Raw genomic sequence first — 21233 nt, 5'->3', positions numbered from 1 at the left:
AAGCAGTGGCTGCTCAACATCCATTTACAGTTCCGCTGCTAAACCACTTAATCTGCTGCTTCCAGTCACATGTCATTCCATCTACATGTGGTCTTTAAAATAGCTTCCCCCCATGAGGTATTCTCAAAGACTAAACCTTTAGCTCTTCAAAAAGAAGAGGTTCATTCTCTCGTAATCCTTGCCCACACATGAGCATCAATTTACTATAGGTTCTGCAATCTCTCTCTCTTTCATATGTGAAAGCGATTATATGTACATGCAACTCAGCAGGGGATTCCTCTGTAATTCTCACATTCATGTTTATTTCTCTTTTTCCAAATGGGAAGTTGTATTTTGATCATTGGGAATTTGATCTTCTTACTAGGGCTTGTGAATTATGCAGTATAGAAAATGGAGGTATAAAAATTTTATAACTCCACGTTTGGGTATTTCTAGTCAAGTATCTACTCCAGCTGCTTTTTTCATATTTTTGATGACTTTTTCCCTATTTCAAGTATTGATATATACTCCTGATTGTATTCCTCTTAAATATTTTCTACTACTGTTCTGTCACTGCTTATCTCATTTAATAATTTTTCAAATGAATCTCTCGCAATGTAAGAAGCTTTCACTTGTAGTGGGTGAAAATACAGGCTGATCATCAATACAAGATAGCCAAAATATCTTTATATTCATCTTATTCCTATTGCAGTATTCTTTCCTTCATTTTTAAGTCTTTTCAATTGTCTCCAGAACATCTTGCTACCTTCATGATATTTATCTTCTATATTCTTACCTTCATGATATTTATCTTCTGTATTCTTACCTTCATGATATTTATCTTCTGTATTCTTACCTTCATGATATTTATCTTCTGTATTCTTACCAAAGTCTTCCATGACTTTTGTTTAACTAAGGCACATTAAATAAAAGCCTAAATTACCATGGGGTTTTTATTTCTTAGTTATCATGAGAATAAATGAGAATATTCTAAACATTTACAATCTAAATATAACTTACCTGATCGAAAATGCCAAGTGCCAGAACTGGCAAGGATGTATAAAAAACATTGTAAAAAGAAATAAATACTGGATCATACAGAATCTGCAAAAAAGTGAATTGAAAATTACAAATCTTTCACAAGGAGAGAAAATACAAATAAAAACTTCTTTACTAAGTTTTTCTTAAAAATATTATCCAGGCTGAAGGGGGAGATGGAAAGATTATGACATCAAAGTACAGCTTTGTTACATTTCTTTTCACTTAAAAGTTAATAAAATATGATAAATAAATAAAAAATCTTGAAAACATTTAGACCACAGTAACTGAAGAAATTTTTAGTGGATAAAGTAATCAGAGGCAAAGTTGTATCTTAAATTAATCTCTAGGAATGAAATTCTTAGGAACGATCACTTATGTGTCACAGCAAGATAACAGAGAACAACAGCATTTTAAAGAATGCACACAACTGATAAGGGCTTCAGACCTAGTGTCCAATGCTTATGTTATCATGGTTCAATTCACTAGTAGATATCTACCTGGATACTGAATGAAGAAGGATTAGCTGCAATTTGGGATTTAGCTGACCCAATTGTATTCTATACTGGCTTAATTGAAAAGACCAGGATGATACAACAAGATGAAATGTTGTTGTATCTGGCTGGGGAGTCACTAGATGTGGCAAATATTTCAATGCTGGGGGGGGGGGGGGGGATGTAGACACAAACCTAAAGCGAATGGATTTTAGTTGGAATGTGACCATGGTGGCAGAGTGTGCTAAAAATGCTAGAAAAGCAAGAGTCATTTTGGGATAAATAAATTTCTCCCAAAAGTCCGGATATGGTTGACCACCATCCAAGTGATAATTTCATGGTCACTTTCACCAACTGGAGGGTAATGTGATACTTCATTTACAACAATATCTTCTGATGAGATAATCAAATCCAAGAACCCTGCTGATCTACGTGTGGCCTCTGTTATATACTGCTTAAGGTAGTTAGTTATCCTGTAAAAACTCAAGAAATTCATTCTCTTTGGTTTGTAATGCCATCTCTTCATTCCAGTTTATATTACCATAATTGAAATTGCCCATAACGATCACCCTTTTCATATTAGCCAGACCAATTTGTCTAAACATTTCCTTCTCACTGCCTTCCACATTACCAGGCCTATAGCAACATCCTACTAAACATTTCATCATATCCACCTCCACTTCACACCATACTGCTTCAAAACCACTGTCAGTATCTCCTGGCATCTCCACCCTGGATTGACACAAATTTTTACTCTGAAATTTTCCTCAAACATTTATGTTTCTTTGATTTCCATTTCTGATTTTTATATTTCTACATATTTTCCAGCATTTCTTTTTTAAAAAAAGTATCCATCTTGAATGACTTAAAAGGTTTTCTAGGTCCAACATTTTAAGTTAGATTGTATTTGCTAATAAACTTTTTCTAAGCCTTTTTTTCGCCAGTTTCTGTGTTGTTCGTTCATGATTCCTTGGAGGTGTCATACAACAATCTTATTGAAGAAGCAAAGTTCTAGAAAAAATAATGGAAATGAATTTAAAGATCTTTCAGAAAAATTTTAGAAACAAAGATTTATGTACTAAGAAAAAAATCAGAAATATTAAAAAGTTTAAAAGCAATCTTGTGTTAGATGTAAAAATTACTAATTTCATTGTGATAAGTAATACTTGTACAATTACTGAAACCATTATACAAATTTCACATTTAAAACGTTAAATAACTTTATAGCAAGGAGATAATTTATTCTCATATTCAGATGAATGTGTATCTGATTTTGGACACAGAATAGCTAATATGAAATTTAATGCTTGGAGTGTTACTCTATGGTGCAGAGAATGAATCTGATTAAAATTTGTGTGTAGAGGCTTAAGTGCTGTGAGGACATCATATTGAAGGCTTAATGGAATGTATACAGCACTCAGAAAGGATTAACATAGGTTTAATACTTCCTATATTTCGTCCTAGTCACTAGGACATCTTCAGGGATTACAAAAACAACTAATGTAACATGAGCACAAATATTATACAATACTAAGCCCAACCATATGGGTGACACTAAAGTCCTATCTAGGTGGAGCACCCTCTAAGGGCGGTTGTAGGTGGCCTGGAATGTAAGGTGGGACCTCTGGTGATGAGTGTTTCCCAAATCTTCGGAAGCTTAATGCAACCATATTTATTGAGATTTGGTTGATTTCTGAGAGCTGCTGCTGCTGCTGCTTCTAAGAACAGTCTCTCTTTCTTGAATTTGCAGTGGTGGAGCATGGTGGTTTTCTTCCAAGAGACCCTGTGGGTGGTGTCCAAGACATGGTCAGCCAAGCCTGACTGACCATAGTTGTGTTTACAGATGTAAGACTTGTGTTCCTCCAGGCGGATGGATGCTGATCTGCCTGTCTGTCCAAAGTACGCCAGCTTACAGGAACAGGGTACTTTGTAAACTCCAGGCAGCGAGAGAGAGGAGGGAGCTGATCTTTAGTAGAACGGACAAGGATAGCAAGTTTGCAGTGGGGCTTATATGCTGTGTGTGGGTTGTACTTTTTTAGAATCTTGGCTACTTTTTCGGATGTGCCATGGATGTAGGGTATGGTGATGGAATTTTTAAACTCTTGTTGACAAGAAGGATGGGAAATGGGGTAGGAACTGATTTTTTTTTTGATACTGTGATCACTGTAGCCATTGGAGATGAAAGTGCTGTGTATGTGGTTAAGCTCAGTAGTGAGGGCAGTTCCACTGGAACAAAGATTGTGGGCTCTCTTGGTAAGAGTTTTAATAATGCAATATTGTTGAGAGAGATGGTGGTGGGAGAGTTTGTGAATGTATTTGCCTGTGTGTGTGGGTTTTCTGTATACAGTGAAGGCAAGTGTACCATTAGGTAGGTGTGTAACCAAGGTGTCTAGGAAAGGTAAACAATTGTTCTTTTCCTTTTCCATAGTAAATTGGATTCTTGGATGTAGGCTGTTGAGATGACCGAGGAAGGAGTCTAACGTGTCTGGGCCATTAGGCCAAATAGAGAACACATCATCTGCATATCTAAGCCAGATAGAAGGTTTGAGTGGGGCTGAGTCTATGGCTCATTTTTCGAAATATTCCATATAAAAATTGGCAAGAGGGGGGTGAGAGGGGGGGAACCCATGGCGGTTCCCTCTATCTGCTTGTAGATGTTGTTCTTCCAAGATAAATACCCAGAGTTAATGGCAAAGGAAAAGAGATCTAAGATGTCAGAAGGAAAAACAATATGTCTGCGTTATTCAAGGTTAAATTTTCTATGAGGGCTTTAAAGTGGGTAGAGTTTTTATATAAGATGTGGACCTTCCAATGAGGGAGGGGGGGGATCAGAGAGTTGGCCAGCTAGCTGTTTAGACAGTCTGTAGCAAGGTGCGTTGTGGCATCTACTATAGGTCTAAGTGGGGAATTGGGTTTGTGGATTTTTGGTAAACCCGTATATTCGGGTGCGATGGGAACGGAAAGGTTTAAGTTTCTTCATGTTGTCAGGGGGCCAGGAAGATACTTTTTTAAGTAAGATTTTTTAATTTCTTAACTTGTGTTTTTGTGGGGTCGTGTTCTAGCGGGATGTAGGTAGAAAAAAACTTAAACCTTTCCATTCCTGTCCCAAATATGCGGTTTACCAAAAAGATTCTAAAAAAAGTACAACCTACACACAGCATATAAGCCCCACTGCAGACTTGCTACCCTTGTCCGTTCTACTAAAGATCAGCTCCCTCCTCTCTCTCTCTCTCTCTGCCTGGAGTTTACAAAGTACCCTGTTCCTGTAAGCTGGCATACTTTGGACAGACAGGCAGATCATCCATCTGCCTGGAGGAACACAAGTCTTACATCTGTAAACACAACTATGGTCAGTCAGGCTTGGCTGACCATGTCTTGGACACCACCCACAGGGTCTCTTGGAAGAAAACCACCATGCTCCACCACAGCAAATTCAAGAAAGAGAGACTATTCTCAGAAGCAGCAGCTCTCAGAAATCAACCAAATCTCAATAAATACGGTTGCATTAAGCTTCCGAAGATTTGGGAAACACTCATCACCAGAGGTAGAGGTCCCACCTTACATTCCAGACCACCTACAACCACCCTTAGAGGGCGCTCCACCTAGATAGGACTTTAGTGTCACCCACATGGTTGGGCTTAGTATTGTATAATATTTGTGTTCATGTTACATTAGTTGTTTTTGTAATCCCTGAAGATGTCCTAGTGACCAGGACGAAATATAGGAAGTATTAAACCTATGTTAATCCTTTCTGAGTGCTGTACATATTCCATTAAGCCTTCAACATGAATCTGATTAAGTAAGAAGTGACATGAAAGAGCAGAAGAGAGTAACGAAAAAGAGACTGAAGTGGTGCTTATGAATGAAGAAGTGGGCAGCATGAGTGTAGAGAATGAGAGAACAAATGTGCAAGACAAACAGGAAAAATGGTAAGACTCAGGGTGGACAGGGGAACACAACATGAGAAAGGATGATGCTCCAAGAGGATATGAATGCATGTGTGTAGACAAAAAGAGAAGGGGATGACGTGGGATCTAAAGAAAAACAGTTGGATTTAAGGTTCTGAGATTAAAAAAAAGGCTCAAGAAAAGTATGGAGAAGTCACATTCACTAAGTGGTATCAGTGAAAGTTGTTATAGATCAAGGAATGAGCTGTTATGTTTGTATACAAATACTAGACGTATAAGAAACAAGGCAAATGAAATGATTGCATTGATTCATTTTGTTCATCCAAAAATTGTTGGAATAAATGAGACATAGTTGAATGAGGATGACATCATCACAAGAATAGAGATGGAAAGGTATGATATATTTCGTGAATATAGAAAGGGTAAAAAGGGAGGTGGAGTGCTACTGATGATCACCTCTATCTCACACCATACTGCCTTAGTATGGTGTGCTTGTGAGATAGAGGTGAATAGAATGAAATGCTTAGTAAGATGTTATTATAGACCTGATGATGTAGATAGTAGTGACCATGAAATGTATAATCAAATTAGCCAAGCAATAAGAAAAAGGTGATTTTAATTATAGTAATATAGACTGGTATGATGAGATAGCAACCAGAAGTAAAGAAAATTAGCTTCTCAAGTTTTTGTGGAACAACTACTTCAGGCAGTATATAACAGAGGGCACATAAGTATTGAGAGTTTGGATTTGATCCTATCAGAGGATGTTATTATAAATGAGATGTCAAATCATTCTTCAGTTGGTGAGAGTGACCATGAAGTGATTACCCAAGTGGTTGCCAGCAGTGCGGGAACTTCTGTGAATAAAGGGTATATGTGGAGCTACAAGGATGGTGATTATGAGATGCTCAAGAGACAGCTTGCAGGTAGCATGGAATGAGGAGTTGGGTGGAAAGGAGATCAATGCTCTTGGATGATATTCAAAAACTAGTTAGTAGAAGCAATGTCTAAATGTATTCTAAGGGTCAGAAGGTTAATTAAACTACCTTTGAAATGGATGAATGAAAAGATTGATGCTTGTTTTGTTTCTGGATCATAACCTTAGCACCAAGACTGATCCCCTGGTCACAACCTTTGAAAGTACTGGTCATTAAGAACTTGCTCTCTCAAATATCGCAGCAAGCATTCACATGCTTTACTTGCAAATCTTCTGTTAAAATTGGCTGGCATGAACTCCATGACAGATCAATTTCTTCAGAAACTTGCTCAGTGGTCGTTCAACAATCTTCATTGATTGTCTGGCAAACCTTTTTGATGTTTTCATCATTTCTGCTTGTTGAAGGTCTGCCAGATCGTGGTTGGTCTTCAAAATGATGTCTCCATTTTTGAAACGGGAAAACCACTTGTAGACCTGCATTTTACCTTAAGCATAACAATAGTTTGAGCTGCAGTTTTATCCAAAAGAAAACAAAATTTCATGCACATTAACATGAAATACTCTGTTCCTTGTGGTCAGCCATCACAAAATCACAAGCTTGCTTGTAAGCACTAACAAAAAAAGCAGCCCGAACGACAAACAGTTCACACAGGATGACAATACTTGCCAGACTGGTGCGGAAATCTGCATACTCACGATGCCTAGAGGCATCATGTGTAACTAGAAAATGTGCATGTGCGTCAAGTTCAGATTCTGATTATTTTTGGGTAATCCCTTGTATATATGAATGATGCATTAGTGCAAAGAGATAAGTAAACATTTAGGGAAATCATATTCAGTTTCCGTTTCATGTTGTAAATGAATCAAACACAACCTTTAATTTTTGTTGCATTCTTATTTTTAATTGAGTCATTCTTTAGATAACTGAAATCCAGACAAGGTTCATTACTTCTATTCTTAGTGTTTTTTTTTAGTCTTACTTTTAACAGATATATGTTTGATGATGAAATATGTGAAAACAACGTTCTTTGGAAATTTTTTTTCATCTAAATAGTCGTATATTTGAGTAATAAAAAAATAAAACATACTTTCATGCTACCATGACCCCCCCACACACACACACACATTATTATTATTATAAAAATTATACAGTGGATTCTGGTTAATTGAGACATCAGGACTAGAACACTGTCTCAATTAAGCAGCTGTTCCAATTATGCGAAATTTTATGGTAAAAGTTAAAATATCACAAAAAGTTAAAAATGTTTTAAAATAGACAAACTTTCAGTATACCTTTGCTAACCATGTTTTTATAAAAATAAATAAACATGTGTCAAAGGTATCTATTAAAGAAGCATATTTTCCCTAACAAGTATTTTGGAGAAATTTATCAAGTGTACCTCAGGCAGTATATAACAGAGGGCACATAAGTATTGAGAATTTGGATTTGACCATATCAGAGAATGTTATTATAAATGAGATGTCAAATCATTCTTCAGTTGGTGAGAGTGACCATGAAGTGATTATCCAAGTGGTTGCCAGCAGTGTGGGAACTTCTGTGAATAAAGGGTATATATGTTTCCTTTTCTAGACAGCAACTGAACAAAATTAACACACTTATCTAATTCAGAAAAAAGACTCCCTTCACTGCCTTCTTGCATAAAGTAGCTTCATAATTCAGCAATAAATTTCCTGGCTAGTCAGTGGTCATGTTCAGGAGTGTCATCCTCATTACTTTCCTTGTCTTCCAGGGTCTTTAGGTGTTTTGTTGCAATTTGTTCAACAATTGCATCCTCACAATCTTCATTTTCATTATAACACTGAAAGCTATTGTCAGTGCATAAAACTCTTTGTAGTTTCTGAACATGTTGTATTTCCAAAATGATTTCATTTTCATTATCAGTCATATATGGCATTTCCTGATCTGAGTTCTTAAAACCACAACGAGCTGCTTATTTCTCAGCAACTATCTGCAACAAATGGTACCGACTTTAAAATGGTAACCTTTGCACTGATTTCTTTGGCTGCTGAAGATGACATCAATAGATTTTTTTCAATTGTTTCAAGGATGTAGTCTACCAGCCTTCTGTAATACAATAACTTCAAATTTTTTTGATTCCTACATCGAATGACTGTAACAGGGATGTGGTCTTAGTGGTTAGTAGGAAGAAATTCAAGTTTGAATGCTTTTTCAAACAATCTAATTGAAGGTGTGCTGCACAGTTGTCCAAAAGAATTTTTCTTGAATTTTGTTCAATTCTGAATCCCAACTCATTAGCCATTTCTGAAAATCAACAGAAGTAATTCATGCATTCTTGTTGGCATAATACAGGAGTGGCAAATTATACATTCTAAGCCCTTTAAAGCATTGAGGCTTGGTGCTTTTTCCAATAACCAACAGCTTCCATTTGTCACTTCCTGACATGTTAGACAGCACAACACAGTAACATGATCCATTGCTTTTTTGAATCTGACAGCGCTGCAAGCTCAGGGAACTGTCTGGTGTGGCACAGTAAAACAGGACATGTTCCATCAGCATCACAGATTTCAACAGGACTAAACATATGCAGCAATTTCAGTAGTTTAGTTGATTCAGCACTGTTTTTCTTACTGTGTGCCTTCTTAAAAATTTTATTTCATGTCTGGTTTTCCATCAAGGTAACCAACCATCTATAGCTTTAAAGCTCACATGGCCCAGATTTCTAGCTAACTCTTCTGATTTGTTTTTTTAACATTTGACTATTAACACACGTCTCATCCAGTTATCATAGAGAATCGCTGACGTAGAGCATCCTCTGCATCTGCATCCTTGCCTTCTCTCTTCCGTTTTTGGGATTTTCTCTGTTGTCCATCGCACAATGGTCATTCTTCTTGCAATCTGTCCCTAACGAATGTGCGATTGTAGATTTTGGAATGCCAGTTATCTCTGCTAGCTGACAGTGACTGGTGTTAGACTGCTGGCTTTTTATTGTGTCAAGTAAGGCAATTTTATCTGATATGTTAGATCTTTTCTTGGCATCTTGACAGGGATCTTATAAAAAATAATTTAAATTGCTACACTGTTTGTTACACTTTTTACTAAAAAAATTAGCAAACACCTGTTTTAATTGAAAGCATGCTACCAAGCAGTCAGTGTCACTGTCAAAATACATGCATCCACTCTACTCTGCATCCTAGCACTGACTGACAGTAACGCTATATGCAATGCACTATATGTGCGCCTTCTACAGCCACTGTAGATGATGCACTATAAAAATCCTGATAAAGAAGCCAGGTGATCTAAATAAGCAAAACTTTGAGTTATATCCTCGATTTGTTTCCATTCTTCACTATTTGTCCCAAATAAATGGCTGCCCAGATTAACCGATGCCCCAATTGACCGGAATCTACTGTATTATATAAAACTACCTCACTGCCTTTTATCCATGTACTACATTTCAAACTACAATTCCAATTAAGAATACCTAAAGAACAGTAAGAGATACCCATTCTGTACCACCATTTCACTTTTTTTTTCTTTTTTAAATGATCACAAGCTGTGTACTAACTTGAGGACCACACTTCAGGGGGAAATAATTTTCTGAAATGGCCTGTGGTGGTAAGATGTTCATAAAGTTTCATGAAGACCAGGTTCATAGAATCAAAAGTCATTCAACTCCACTATGTGACTGTTAAGAGTTCTGAGATAGTGTTAAGATGGCTTTTGCTGTGGTGGTATTCATATGGAGATCAGTTATATGATAAGTTTACTTTTTCTTAAGAAAAGTAAGCTAATGTAAAATTCAGCAAAAGTTATTTTTAAATATCTTAAATATATAGATATACATACCTGTGCTGAAAAACCACAAAAGAAGGCAAACCAAAAATGGCATAAAGTGAAAGCAAAATTCTTGTAAAAGAAGTAACGAAGAAATTTACTCATTCTAAAATATGACCAGCGTCCATGGACAAGAAGAAGACGTTCTAAGAAAGAAAATTGTGCTAAAGAATAGTCACTGGCAAGGACGGCTTGCATACCTTCTTGTCCACTAATACCAACTCCAATATGTGCAGCTGAAAATGAAAAAATACTGCATAAATATAAAAAGGTTTGCAATTGTAAACCACACTAACTAATAAATTTATTAAAAAAATGTATTTAAAAGGTTCATTAAAATACTTAAAATTGTTTTTTTAAACTTTGTAACATATGCATGTGTGTACAAGAACAAAAATTCTGGGAGAGGTCTGTTTAGCAATTTAGTTTTTTTTTTTTTTTTCAAATAAATTAAACCTACAAATCATTACATAAAAATAGGAATTATGTGCTTACTTTTGATCATACTGACATCATTGGCTCCATCACCAATTGCCAGTGTAACTGCTTTTTTATGCCTCTTGACCAAATCTACAACTAGGGCTTTCTGAAGAGGTGTAACTCGACAGCATATCACAGCTTTACATTGGGAGGCCACTTCTAAAAACAGAGTTTCTATTGAAGGTTGCAAGGCATGCACCTAAATTCAATAACAGAAGGGATAAAGAGGAGGAGAAAAATAAATATAGCAGTAAAAGTCAATATAAAATGTACAAAAGCCTACAGATATTATTACTACTTGAATACAAAAAGCAACATAATTATTACTCAAGAATAGTCAGAGCAGCTTGCATAAACATTATACTGAAATCTTCAATAAGAGGAAGATGGGGACTAATTAGTTGTTAGGGAGTGTTATTGGCAGTGGAAGAAAATGTTGATTTTTAAAGAGAGAGAAAAGGGGGGAGGGATTTTATAAGGTATTTTGTAATAAGGAACTGGAAGAAAGGAAGAATGGTCATGTGTTTACTACTTTCATGTTGTGAGTACTTCCAAATGAAGTAAGGAAATCCACTTTGGGGAGAGATTTTCAGTGTAGTTTATACATAAGTTCTAAAGACATCTGGAATGCATCCAAAATAAAATGTAGTGGTGATAGGAAAAGACAGGAGAACTAAGGTAGGGAAGGGGAAGTGATGATTAATGCATCAGTTTTAAAGAAGGATGGATTCAAAGATGATTTAGGAAACATGCCAGAGGGCAGAGAAAAACTGTATGTTGGCATTTGATGTCTATAAAGTCTGATTCTGTGGTACCTATCTTATGTTTAGCTAATAAGCAAAACAGAGGAGGTATGATTAAAGCTTGTTACTAACAAGGTTTTTGGAACAGGTTATAGAGAAATTTAACAATACATAACTGAACCTAATTTGCAGCGTGACTGGAAGAACAATGACCCTTTTGAATGGGAAAGACCTGAGTTTGACTTTCATCATCATGAAAAGAATATTTATATGGGCTTTTTCAACTGAAGGTGAGTTAGCCAATTTCATATGGAGGTAACAGGAGTTTTTCTCCTAGAAACTCTGGTTTTTCATCTCACATGCAGGCAAAATTAGCCATGAGAACACACTATTTATAGAATAAAAAAAAGTACTGCTGTCAATGATTGGTAGATAGCATTGTGTGTTGATGGTAGTAATGTCATTGATTAAGTAGAGGCAACAGTGAAGTGTGTAGTAGAGTGCTCTTCCATGAGTTCTTGGAGGTGTCATGTAGTAATAATAATGAACAAGAAATACATTTACTGATGTTTTCGCTGTTTGGAATAATTCAAGTGGACAACTACACGTCTTCTTACAAAAAATCAATAACCTTCATCAGAGAATCAGTATCACTATAGAACTTTAATTAAATGAAATTATATCTTTCCTAAATGTTCTTATAAAAAGAGAATCAGATGGTTCCTTATCAACATCTGTTTTTTTTTCACAAATCCTCCTTTTTGAGTTGATATATCCATCAGACTTCAGCTCACCATCCCTCACAAAAATATGGTGTTATTAAATTCCTTCTTTACAGAACTCTATCTGTTCTTCATCTAATCCACTTCAAAAAGAAATTTTTACAATTAAATGAACTGCAATTCTCATTGGTATGGTTAAAACTTCAAAACAGAGAGGATTATCAACCATTTTTCTCTATCTCTATTAGAAGAGAATATTTACACATAACACCATCCCATACATTAAAGGCATTTCAGAGCATATTTTTCACATTTTAAAGAGATTTAATATATCCACAACTTTCAAGCCTATAAATTCAATTTAGCTCATTAATACCATCTCCAAAAGATAAAATTCCATCTCTAATTGGAGTCTACTCAGTCCCACGCATCTGCGAGTTATTATACTTTGAACAAACAGGCTGATCTGTTTTTATTTTCTGAATAATTCTATATTCCTTCCACAGAATGAAGGCATGTCTAACAGAACACGGGATTACTAATACTAGCCACAGGATCCTTTGTAATGACACTAAATTACTATTATAGATGTTTCCATAAATATGAATAGTCTCTTTAAAGAATGTTCTGAAGTATTTCAGCATTGCTCAAATCTCAACTTTAATGATACTCTCCATGCCAAAAATCTGGGAGATTATTATTAAGCACTAAACTGCTTAATCATATAAGTTTTTATTAGATGCATGCATAAGCTTTAATTTTTTTTTTTTTTTTTTTTTTTTTTTTTTTTTTAATCACACATGCACATTTCAACTGATTCCAATAGTATAATTTTTTACCTGGCTGTCTCATGACTGTATAATAAGGAGAGATTCTATTCTCCACATACCTTCATTGTTGTTTATTTTTTAAATTACCAAATGTATTGCAATGATGATGATTCCCAATACATGAATCAAAATATCTGTAATTAATCTATCTTAATTATATAAGTTAAACATAGATACAGTTGAAAAATATTTTTCAACTGTGTCTATGTTTAACTTATATTGTTGTGTCCCAATTTATGATTATTATTCTATCCAGTAAAATTCTGCTCATCTATATTCAACTTTTATCTATGTATGAAATATCACCCCACCCCAAAATTCAAATATTTTAGCTATTTCTCCCCTTAGTGTCCCTAATATTTATATTATACTGCACCTTTTGGGATATTTAGTTTGAGATATTAAATACAAAAACAAGGAGAAAGTACTAAAATATGTCTGATTGTGAAACAATATTGCAGTCGTGACACTTTATCTCGTTTCTTAACATATTAATTTCCCGCATGATTAGGTTCGTATTTTTCAAGTAGTGCATTGGGCAGACAACTGTTTTATTTTACAATTTCAGACAACTGTTTTATCAATGAACAAAGGTTTATTAAACTCATTAGTATGGTACAATTCAATTTCTAATATAATTCAATACTACAGAAAACATTTACAAAATAACATTATCTAATCACAAGTATTTGGCTATGATGATCCTATATGGATATTACGATCATGTCGCCATAACAAATTCAACTCATACAACCATAAATTATCCTTTCGCTGTACTAACACATAATTTTGACATTTACCACTTTCCTATACGTTACAATACACATGCATAATTCTCAGGACACATGAATACCTATATAATTAATATTAAACAAGCATACTTTCATTATAATCAGTCATGTACTAAAGTCGTAGTATAATTTTCCTTAGTCTCTTCAACAGGTCAGTAATAGAATAATGATAACAATTACAGACGATTTTCAGTTAACACGAGATTTTTACAGTACCTTTTTGTCTTGAGTTTTCTATATTGGCCTCTACCTTTTTCCGATTGTACTATCCTGGTATGATCTCTCTTATAATCTGTTACTCCTAAGTTCTTTTGGCATTGAACTGTGCTTACGCGATCTTAACTTTTTGTAATTAAGGACACACTTTGAATCATCTATATAATGGCTGTGAAACTCTTCACGTGGATACCGACTTCTTTACAGATTTCCTTTTTTTCGTAGTTGTCACTTGACGATAAAACACATAGAATATACCTTCTTTCCTTTGGCATTCCTCGTTTCTTACTATAGGAAATACGGAATCGAAATCCAGCTCACTTTTGTTTCCTTGTTGTGACGATGGAGATAACTCCAATCCCGCCACTCAGGAAAACCACGTGAAACCTATACGAAGGAGCTCGTGAAGAAACTCTCCGGGAAAAAAGCCTTGGGGGGGGGGGGGGTTCTAACCCTTTTATACCTTATCTCCTAACGGCATCTTCTTTAATTTCTTTTCTCCGCCCCTTACTTGATTTGACTTCACCGACCAATTAGGGTGGCGTTTTTCTGCCAAACATCCTTTGGTCGGCAAGCCCGTGACGATGTCTAAATCCGGGAATTGACCCTGAGCGATAGTCTGTTGTTTTTCTTTTGCTAGCCTCTGATTTAATCCCCCTTCCAAAATTTTTCTATGAATTTACTTAATATTTTAATCTCTAGCCTCTCACATACAATTTCTTATGGCTAATCCTTTTCTGTCTTACTATTTTAATCTCTAGCCTCTCACATACAATTTCTTATGACTAATCCTTTTCTGTCTTACTTAGCAAACATTTTTTTTTTTTTTTATATCACAACTGTAATACATTCCTTCTTTTATTATTTAGTTCAACAAACACTTTTTTTTTTTTTTTGACATATATTTTACTTGGATGCAAGAATATTTTTCTTTCTTTTAAATAATTCATCTATTAGCTTTTATACAGGAGTTTTATTTTATTTGCTCTTCATGTTACACCATGATAGCTTGGAATTCTACATTCTTAAGATATCAGGGTGTAACAATATACAATGAACAGGGAAAGAACAAGGTGTTAGCCCAGGAAGCTGTGTAAAAATTTAATGTTTGTTAGGAGAGTGGTAAATAAGTAGATCAGATGCAGTCATGAGTGGTTTTGTAAATAAACTACTTTAAAGAAATATATAATAGGCATTTTTTTATTTTGGTTTGTAGATAGGAAATTAGTAATGATGTAAATTTTTCATGTAGTACTATCATATCCTGTACACCTCTTGAGGGTACATCTCAGGAATTTGATGATGATGATGATATAATAGGCATTGGGTCAATGATGATTAGTGCGGGCCTTCAATGCCTGCCCATACACACTTCCTTCAAAACTGATGGTTAAACTCACAGTACTCTCCTTGTATGAGCAGAATGAAAATTTCTTGATATGTGTTAGACAAAATTAAGTGCAGTCCTTGAACTTGTAAACTGTCAAATGAAAGTAGCAGGGGATTTTTCTCCTAGAAACTCAGGTTTCTCATACCACATGTAGGCAAATTCAACCATGAGAACACACAATTTAAAGACATTTTGTAACAAAGTTACAGACCGTTTTAATAACAAAATTTTATATTCTCTGTGGAAACAGACAAGTGAATTTAATTATAGAGATAAATTAAAAATTAAACTTCACAAAAGGGTATTAAAAAAAACTGCATCACAATATAGTAAATGGAGGAGAGTGGAAGAAATGAAATTCGTTTACTTGGGCAAAAGTGTGATGCAATTAAAATTCTGAAAGTGTTATATTTTCATAATTTTTATTTCAAAGTCATGAGAACACTTATAAGAATAATACAGAAGATTAGCATAAAGGTAGCAATATATTCTGACAGTTACTGAAACAGTTTAGACATGGAGTAAGGAGTACTGGAGAAGGAATCAATGCTAAAGGGGGATATTAAAATTATTTATGTACTCTTAATTGCATTCTTGTGAATATTTTCTGCAGGCCTGGTGTAATGATTTTGAAGGAATGGCAGTGACAGAAAATATTCACAAGAATGCTATTAAAAGTACATAAATAATTCAGGTAGAAAAATCCATTAGAAAAAATTGAATGTGGAAAGAAAGCTAAATATTTGACCAGAATGCTCAAATATTGGGGCATGAAAGTTTTACAGTGACTACACCACAATTCAAAAGATCTGGTCAGAAGATTGTACTACAAACGATTAGGGTACGACTCGATTTCTATCACACACAAAAAAACTGAATGTCAGAATTACAGGAATTTCTGGTGAGATTTATGCAAGCATACTTGAGAAAAAACTAAGAAAAACTGTGGAACAGAAACAAAGAAAAATAAGATGGATTCAGATCAAATAGAGATTTGTCAAAATCAGATTTTTACTTTAAGACAAATCTTTGCGAGATCTTGGGAATATAGCAAGGATCTGTATTTAAGTTTTGTTTCTGTTCCATAATTTTTCTTAGTTTCTTCTCAAGTATGCTTGCATAAATCTCGCCAGAAATTCCTGTAATTCTCACATTCAATTTTTTTGTGTGCGTGATAGAAACTGAGTCCTACCCCTAATCATCTGTAGTACGATCTTCTGACCAGACCTTTTGAATTGTGGTGTAGCCACTGTAAAACTTTCATGCCCCAATATTTGAGCATTCTGGTCAAATATTTAGCTTTCTTTCCACATTCTGGAAAATGCATACGACAAGGTGCCAAGAGGAAAGCTGCAACAGTTATATGCAGTAAATAGAACATTATACAGAGCAGTACATATCTATATGAGGGTGGTCTGAAAAGTTCTCAGCCTAACAATGTAAAAACGAATTTATAATTTCAAAATTATTTTTTTTCAACATAATCTCCCTTAAGACGAATACATTTATTTCAGCAATGCTCCAGCACCATTATCCCATTCCCTGTAGTGATTCTCAGTAAGATCTGCAAAATACCCCTCTACAGCTGCAATCACCTCTTGATTCAAAGAAAAATGCTGACCAGCAAGGAAGAGTTTTAGTTTTGAGAAGAGAAAGAAGTCAGAGGGAGCCAAATCTGGGGAATAGGGTGGATGTTCCAACAATTCATAGTGTAGATCCCTTAATTTTCCCATTGACAAAACACCTTTGTCGGGAGGTGTATTGTCCTGATGAAAGATGATTTTTTTTTCTTCTGCAAACCGGGTCTTTCCTCATGAATTTTTTCGTCTAGTCTGGTTAAAAGATCAGAATAATATTCCCTGGTTATTGTTTTACCCTTTTCAAGATAATTAATAAACAAAATGCCTTTAGCATCCCAAAACACAGATGCCATGATGTTCCCTGCTGATGGAACTGACGGGTTTCTTTGGTGCTGAACAACAGGCTTCTGTCCACTGTTTTGACTGCTGTTTGGATTCTGGTATGTAATGGTGAATCCAAGTCTCATCCATAGTAATAAATCTACGCACAAAATCAGTTTTATTCTTGTTAAAAACGCTCCAAGCACTGTTCAGAGATTTTCACATGAGTGCATTTTTATTCTGCTGTAAGCACCCATCTTGCGCAAAGCTTTTTCATTTGCTTCATGCAAAATATATCCTACATGTTCTTTTGAAATGCCTATAGTCTCAGCAATTTCACATACTTTGACTCGCTGGTCATCCAATACCATATCGTGCACTTGATCAATGATTTCTGGTGTTACACTTTTTTGGACATCCTTCACGTGGATCATCTTCAAGGCTGGTACGGCCACGTTTAAACCTGGCAGCCCATTTCTTAATTGTTGAAAACGAAAGAGAAGAGTGCCCGTAAACGTTTATGAACCTCGAATGAATTTCTTTTGCCGTTAAACCTTCTTTTACAAAGAATTTTATTATCACACGATACTCAATTTTATCCATTTCAAGGGATAGACAACGACACTTTTGCTTCAGACAGCTGTATAAAACAAACTACTTGATAGAATGACTTGCAATTTCATATGGATGCTCATATGATGTACCAATTTAGAAAAAAAAAATCTTGTCGAGGCTGGGAACTTTTCATACCACTCTCGTATTTAATTAAATTTGCCAATAAATTATATTCTTATTTAATCCTTTGTTTTTTGTTGACAGGAAAGACATGTACCCTCATTCCTGACATGAGGGTTCATGTCAGAAATTTGATGATGTTTAATCATTTATCCAAGTGTAAGCAAACAATGTTGTGTGTGAAATATTTTCATGATTAGGCCTTGTTTATTTGTTCAACAGTTGTTTATGACAATATATTTCGCACCATATATTCTAGTAGGTACAAAGGACTTAAATAGTGATAAGTTCAGTATGAGAGAGGATATGAATGAGTTATTGGAAAAAGCAAGAGAATTATGTGAAAAGTGAGAAAGAGAAATTCATAAGTATATTACCTAGATATAATAGAAATTAAGAAGGGCTATGATGGCAAAAGATTAACATGTAGGCTGTGTTGAAGGAATGGATGCAAGTTTTTGCATCCATTCTTTCACGTAAAGTGAATTGGAGAAAATAATAGATTATTATAAGAGGGACAGGAGTCTGGAAAACTGATTAATTAGTATGAAACCCAACATAGAGAGTCAGGCAAAATAAATTATGATGGAAGGAATGATAAGAATCTGTATGTAAGAGCAACAATGTTATGTAACTGTGCTAATGATGGGAATGGGCATTATCACGGAAATCATTATGAGGAGAGAACGATTTTGTGTTTGCCGATTTGGACCTATCAAGCATCTGCATAAGTAAGAAACTAGATAAGAACAGAGATCTGTAAGATTTCCAACTGTGTCACAGAAACTACAGAAAAGGTATACAAAAAAAGTATCTCAAACAGACTGGGTAGCAATAAAATCTCATCAGAAGAATGAAACTGTATTGAGCTGCAGCAAGCAGCATGTGATTGAAGGAACTTGAAGTCAAAGAGTGTTGGATCTGGTTATAGTGTCAGAGAGAGAGAGAGAGAGAGGGGGGGGGTTTCAGTTAAAGACTTAACTATTTTGACTCCAGTTGGTGAAGTAATCATGTAGTATGCACTTGATAAGTGAGTAAGTTTATATGAATGTTCCATTCAAGAAAGGTTACATGCTGAACTACAAAGCAGGAAATTATGACTGGGAAAGATATTGGAAAATGCATGGGAAGTATTTAAAAAATACTTCAGTATCTCTAGAGTTTGAATAATAAATAGGGTAGAAGTGAAATGGATGTATAATCTTATTAAGCAAGAGATTCATAAGAAAAAAGATGATGTGGAAGGAATACCATATGCATAAGGATGATGTAAGCTACAAAAATTATAAGGAGCAAGCCAGAAGAGTCAATTATTATGCAAAAAATTGTTAGCATGAAAAACTGGCTCTGCAAGCTAAAGACAACCCACAAAAATTCTATTGTTATGCTGCAAGTAAAAGAAAGAAAGAATATGAAAGAATAACTCTACTGAATGCAGATGGTGTGCAGGTGACAGAAGATATTGCTCAACACGAGTGCCCATTTTTCGAAAAGGCTATGAACCTGGTATATGTTCATATACCAGGTATATGCAACACTGCACTTACTGCTACCTCTTTAGTTGATGAAGAAACTCAGGTGTGCAAGGAGGAGGTATTAGAACTGTTGTACAAACTGCATAAGAATTTGGCAATAGGGACTGATGGGATATCAGCACAGATGCAAAAAGAGTGCTCAACTGAACTGGTTATTCCTTTGACCAGGCTATATAATTTGAGTCACAGAACAGGGACGATTCTACAGGAGTGGAAAGAATGTATGGTAATCCCATTACACTAGTATGATGCAAGACTGATGTATCCAATTATTGACCTATTAGTATCTCTGGAGTGGTGAAGATTTTGACAAGTTGGTTAGGGCTTGCATTCAGAAATGGGTTGACAGAGATCTCTATTTTGCAATAAACAGTATGGGTTTACTAAGGAAAGGCTATGTTTTAGCAACTTGCACTCACATTCTGTAATAATGTTACCATTCAGTTAGACAAGGGGGAATGGATACACCATGATACTTTTGGATTTTGCTAAGGCTTTTTGATAGAATACAGCATGATAGACTGTTGCATAAATGACTGTTCCAAAAAAGTGTGTGATTTCAAAGAAAACATGAAATCGTCTGTGAGATTGATTGAAGATGAATTGGGGATTCCAAAATCAACTGTGCACAACATTTTGACTGAGAGTTTGGGCCTTTATAAATTGAATTCGCAATTTGTTCCCCACAAGTTGACCGACGAGCAAAAAATGTATCAAATTAAACACTGCAAGGACCTCATTAAAACCGCTCATAAGGACTCAAACTTCCTTGAAACAATTGTTACTGGTGATGAAACGTGGTGTTTTGAGTATGAGCCCAAAACAAAGTGCCAGAGTGCTGAGCGGAGACCACCAGAATAGGGGCATCTGAAAAAAAAAAAAAAAGTCACTTGGAGAAGTCAAAAGTAAAGACAATGCTGATTTGTTTCTACGATTCCAAGGGCATTATCCACAAAGGATTCGTTCCGTCTGGCCAAAAGGTCAATGGTGAGAATCCGTTGCATACGGCATGAATATCATGACGACCGTTCGTCATAAACAGTTGACACAACACTAATGAAGGTTGCCGCTTTCGACAACAACAAAAAAAAGATACAACAGGTAGCACCACTAGTTTCTTCTATTTTCGAAAAGTTCGGTTTCTTTTTGGACAGAGGGGGTATATATCTATATATATAATATTTTTGTTAGCGAGAGTTCAAATTTGCTATTTCCCACAATTTTGAAACTTTTTTTTTGACCACCACTGTGATTCAGATTAGGTTACTTGTGAAGCGCTTCAAATCATTCTTTGAAGTGTCCCTCAAATTCAAAAGGGCTTTTGTTAAGAATTTTTGTTTTGTCTCATTGGATTTGGTAGTGGCAAGCAGAAACTCCATGTAAAAGACCTGATTTCTCAGCTTAGCAAAGAAAAAAAAATTGTGTGTCACATACACAATTTACATGTATACACATGTATTCATAGGTTGATTTAGTTATTCATTTCATTTTCACATACACTTTTCATATTCACTTTACATGAATGATTTACTAAATTTTTACTTTTTAAACTTTTTTTCTTTTTCAAAGGAGCTATGTGCTCCTTTGTTAATCACCATGTTTATGGTTTCCCATGGGTTCTTGTAGTACCATGAGATTGGCTGGAAAGAGAGAGAAAGAAAGCACTTTATAATGTCTATTGTCATTCCATCCTCCTTCGTGTAACTGACTGTTCTTT

At 35.2% G+C, this 21233-nt stretch overlaps 1 protein-coding gene across 3 annotated transcripts in view; it reads right to left on the bottom strand.

Annotated features, from left to right (window-relative positions):
* Positions 1-21233, bottom strand: part of LOC150105831 (phospholipid-transporting ATPase ID-like) — a 311509-nt gene that overhangs the window by 22601 nt on the left and 267675 nt on the right. For all 3 annotated transcript variants that reach the window (XM_090394368.1, XM_090394369.1, XM_090394370.1), the window contains 3 exons: positions 10669-10852; positions 10186-10409; positions 1000-1083 (listed from right to left, as the gene is read on the bottom strand). In XM_090394368.1, coding sequence (XP_090250494.1) covers positions 1000-1083; positions 10186-10409; positions 10669-10852 — 492 coding nt within the window. The remainder of the gene's footprint in view (positions 1-999; positions 1084-10185; positions 10410-10668; positions 10853-21233) is intronic.

The sequence above is a fragment of the Typopeltis vanoorti genome, chromosome 6 (genome assembly GCF_054136105.1).
Source record: "Typopeltis vanoorti isolate ZY-2024b chromosome 6, IOZ_Tvanoo_1.0, whole genome shotgun sequence".
Lineage (NCBI taxonomy): Eukaryota > Metazoa > Arthropoda > Arachnida > Uropygi > Thelyphonidae > Typopeltis > Typopeltis vanoorti.
The sequence above is the reverse complement of the archived record's forward strand: the minus strand, read 5'-3'. Positions and strand labels throughout refer to the sequence as shown.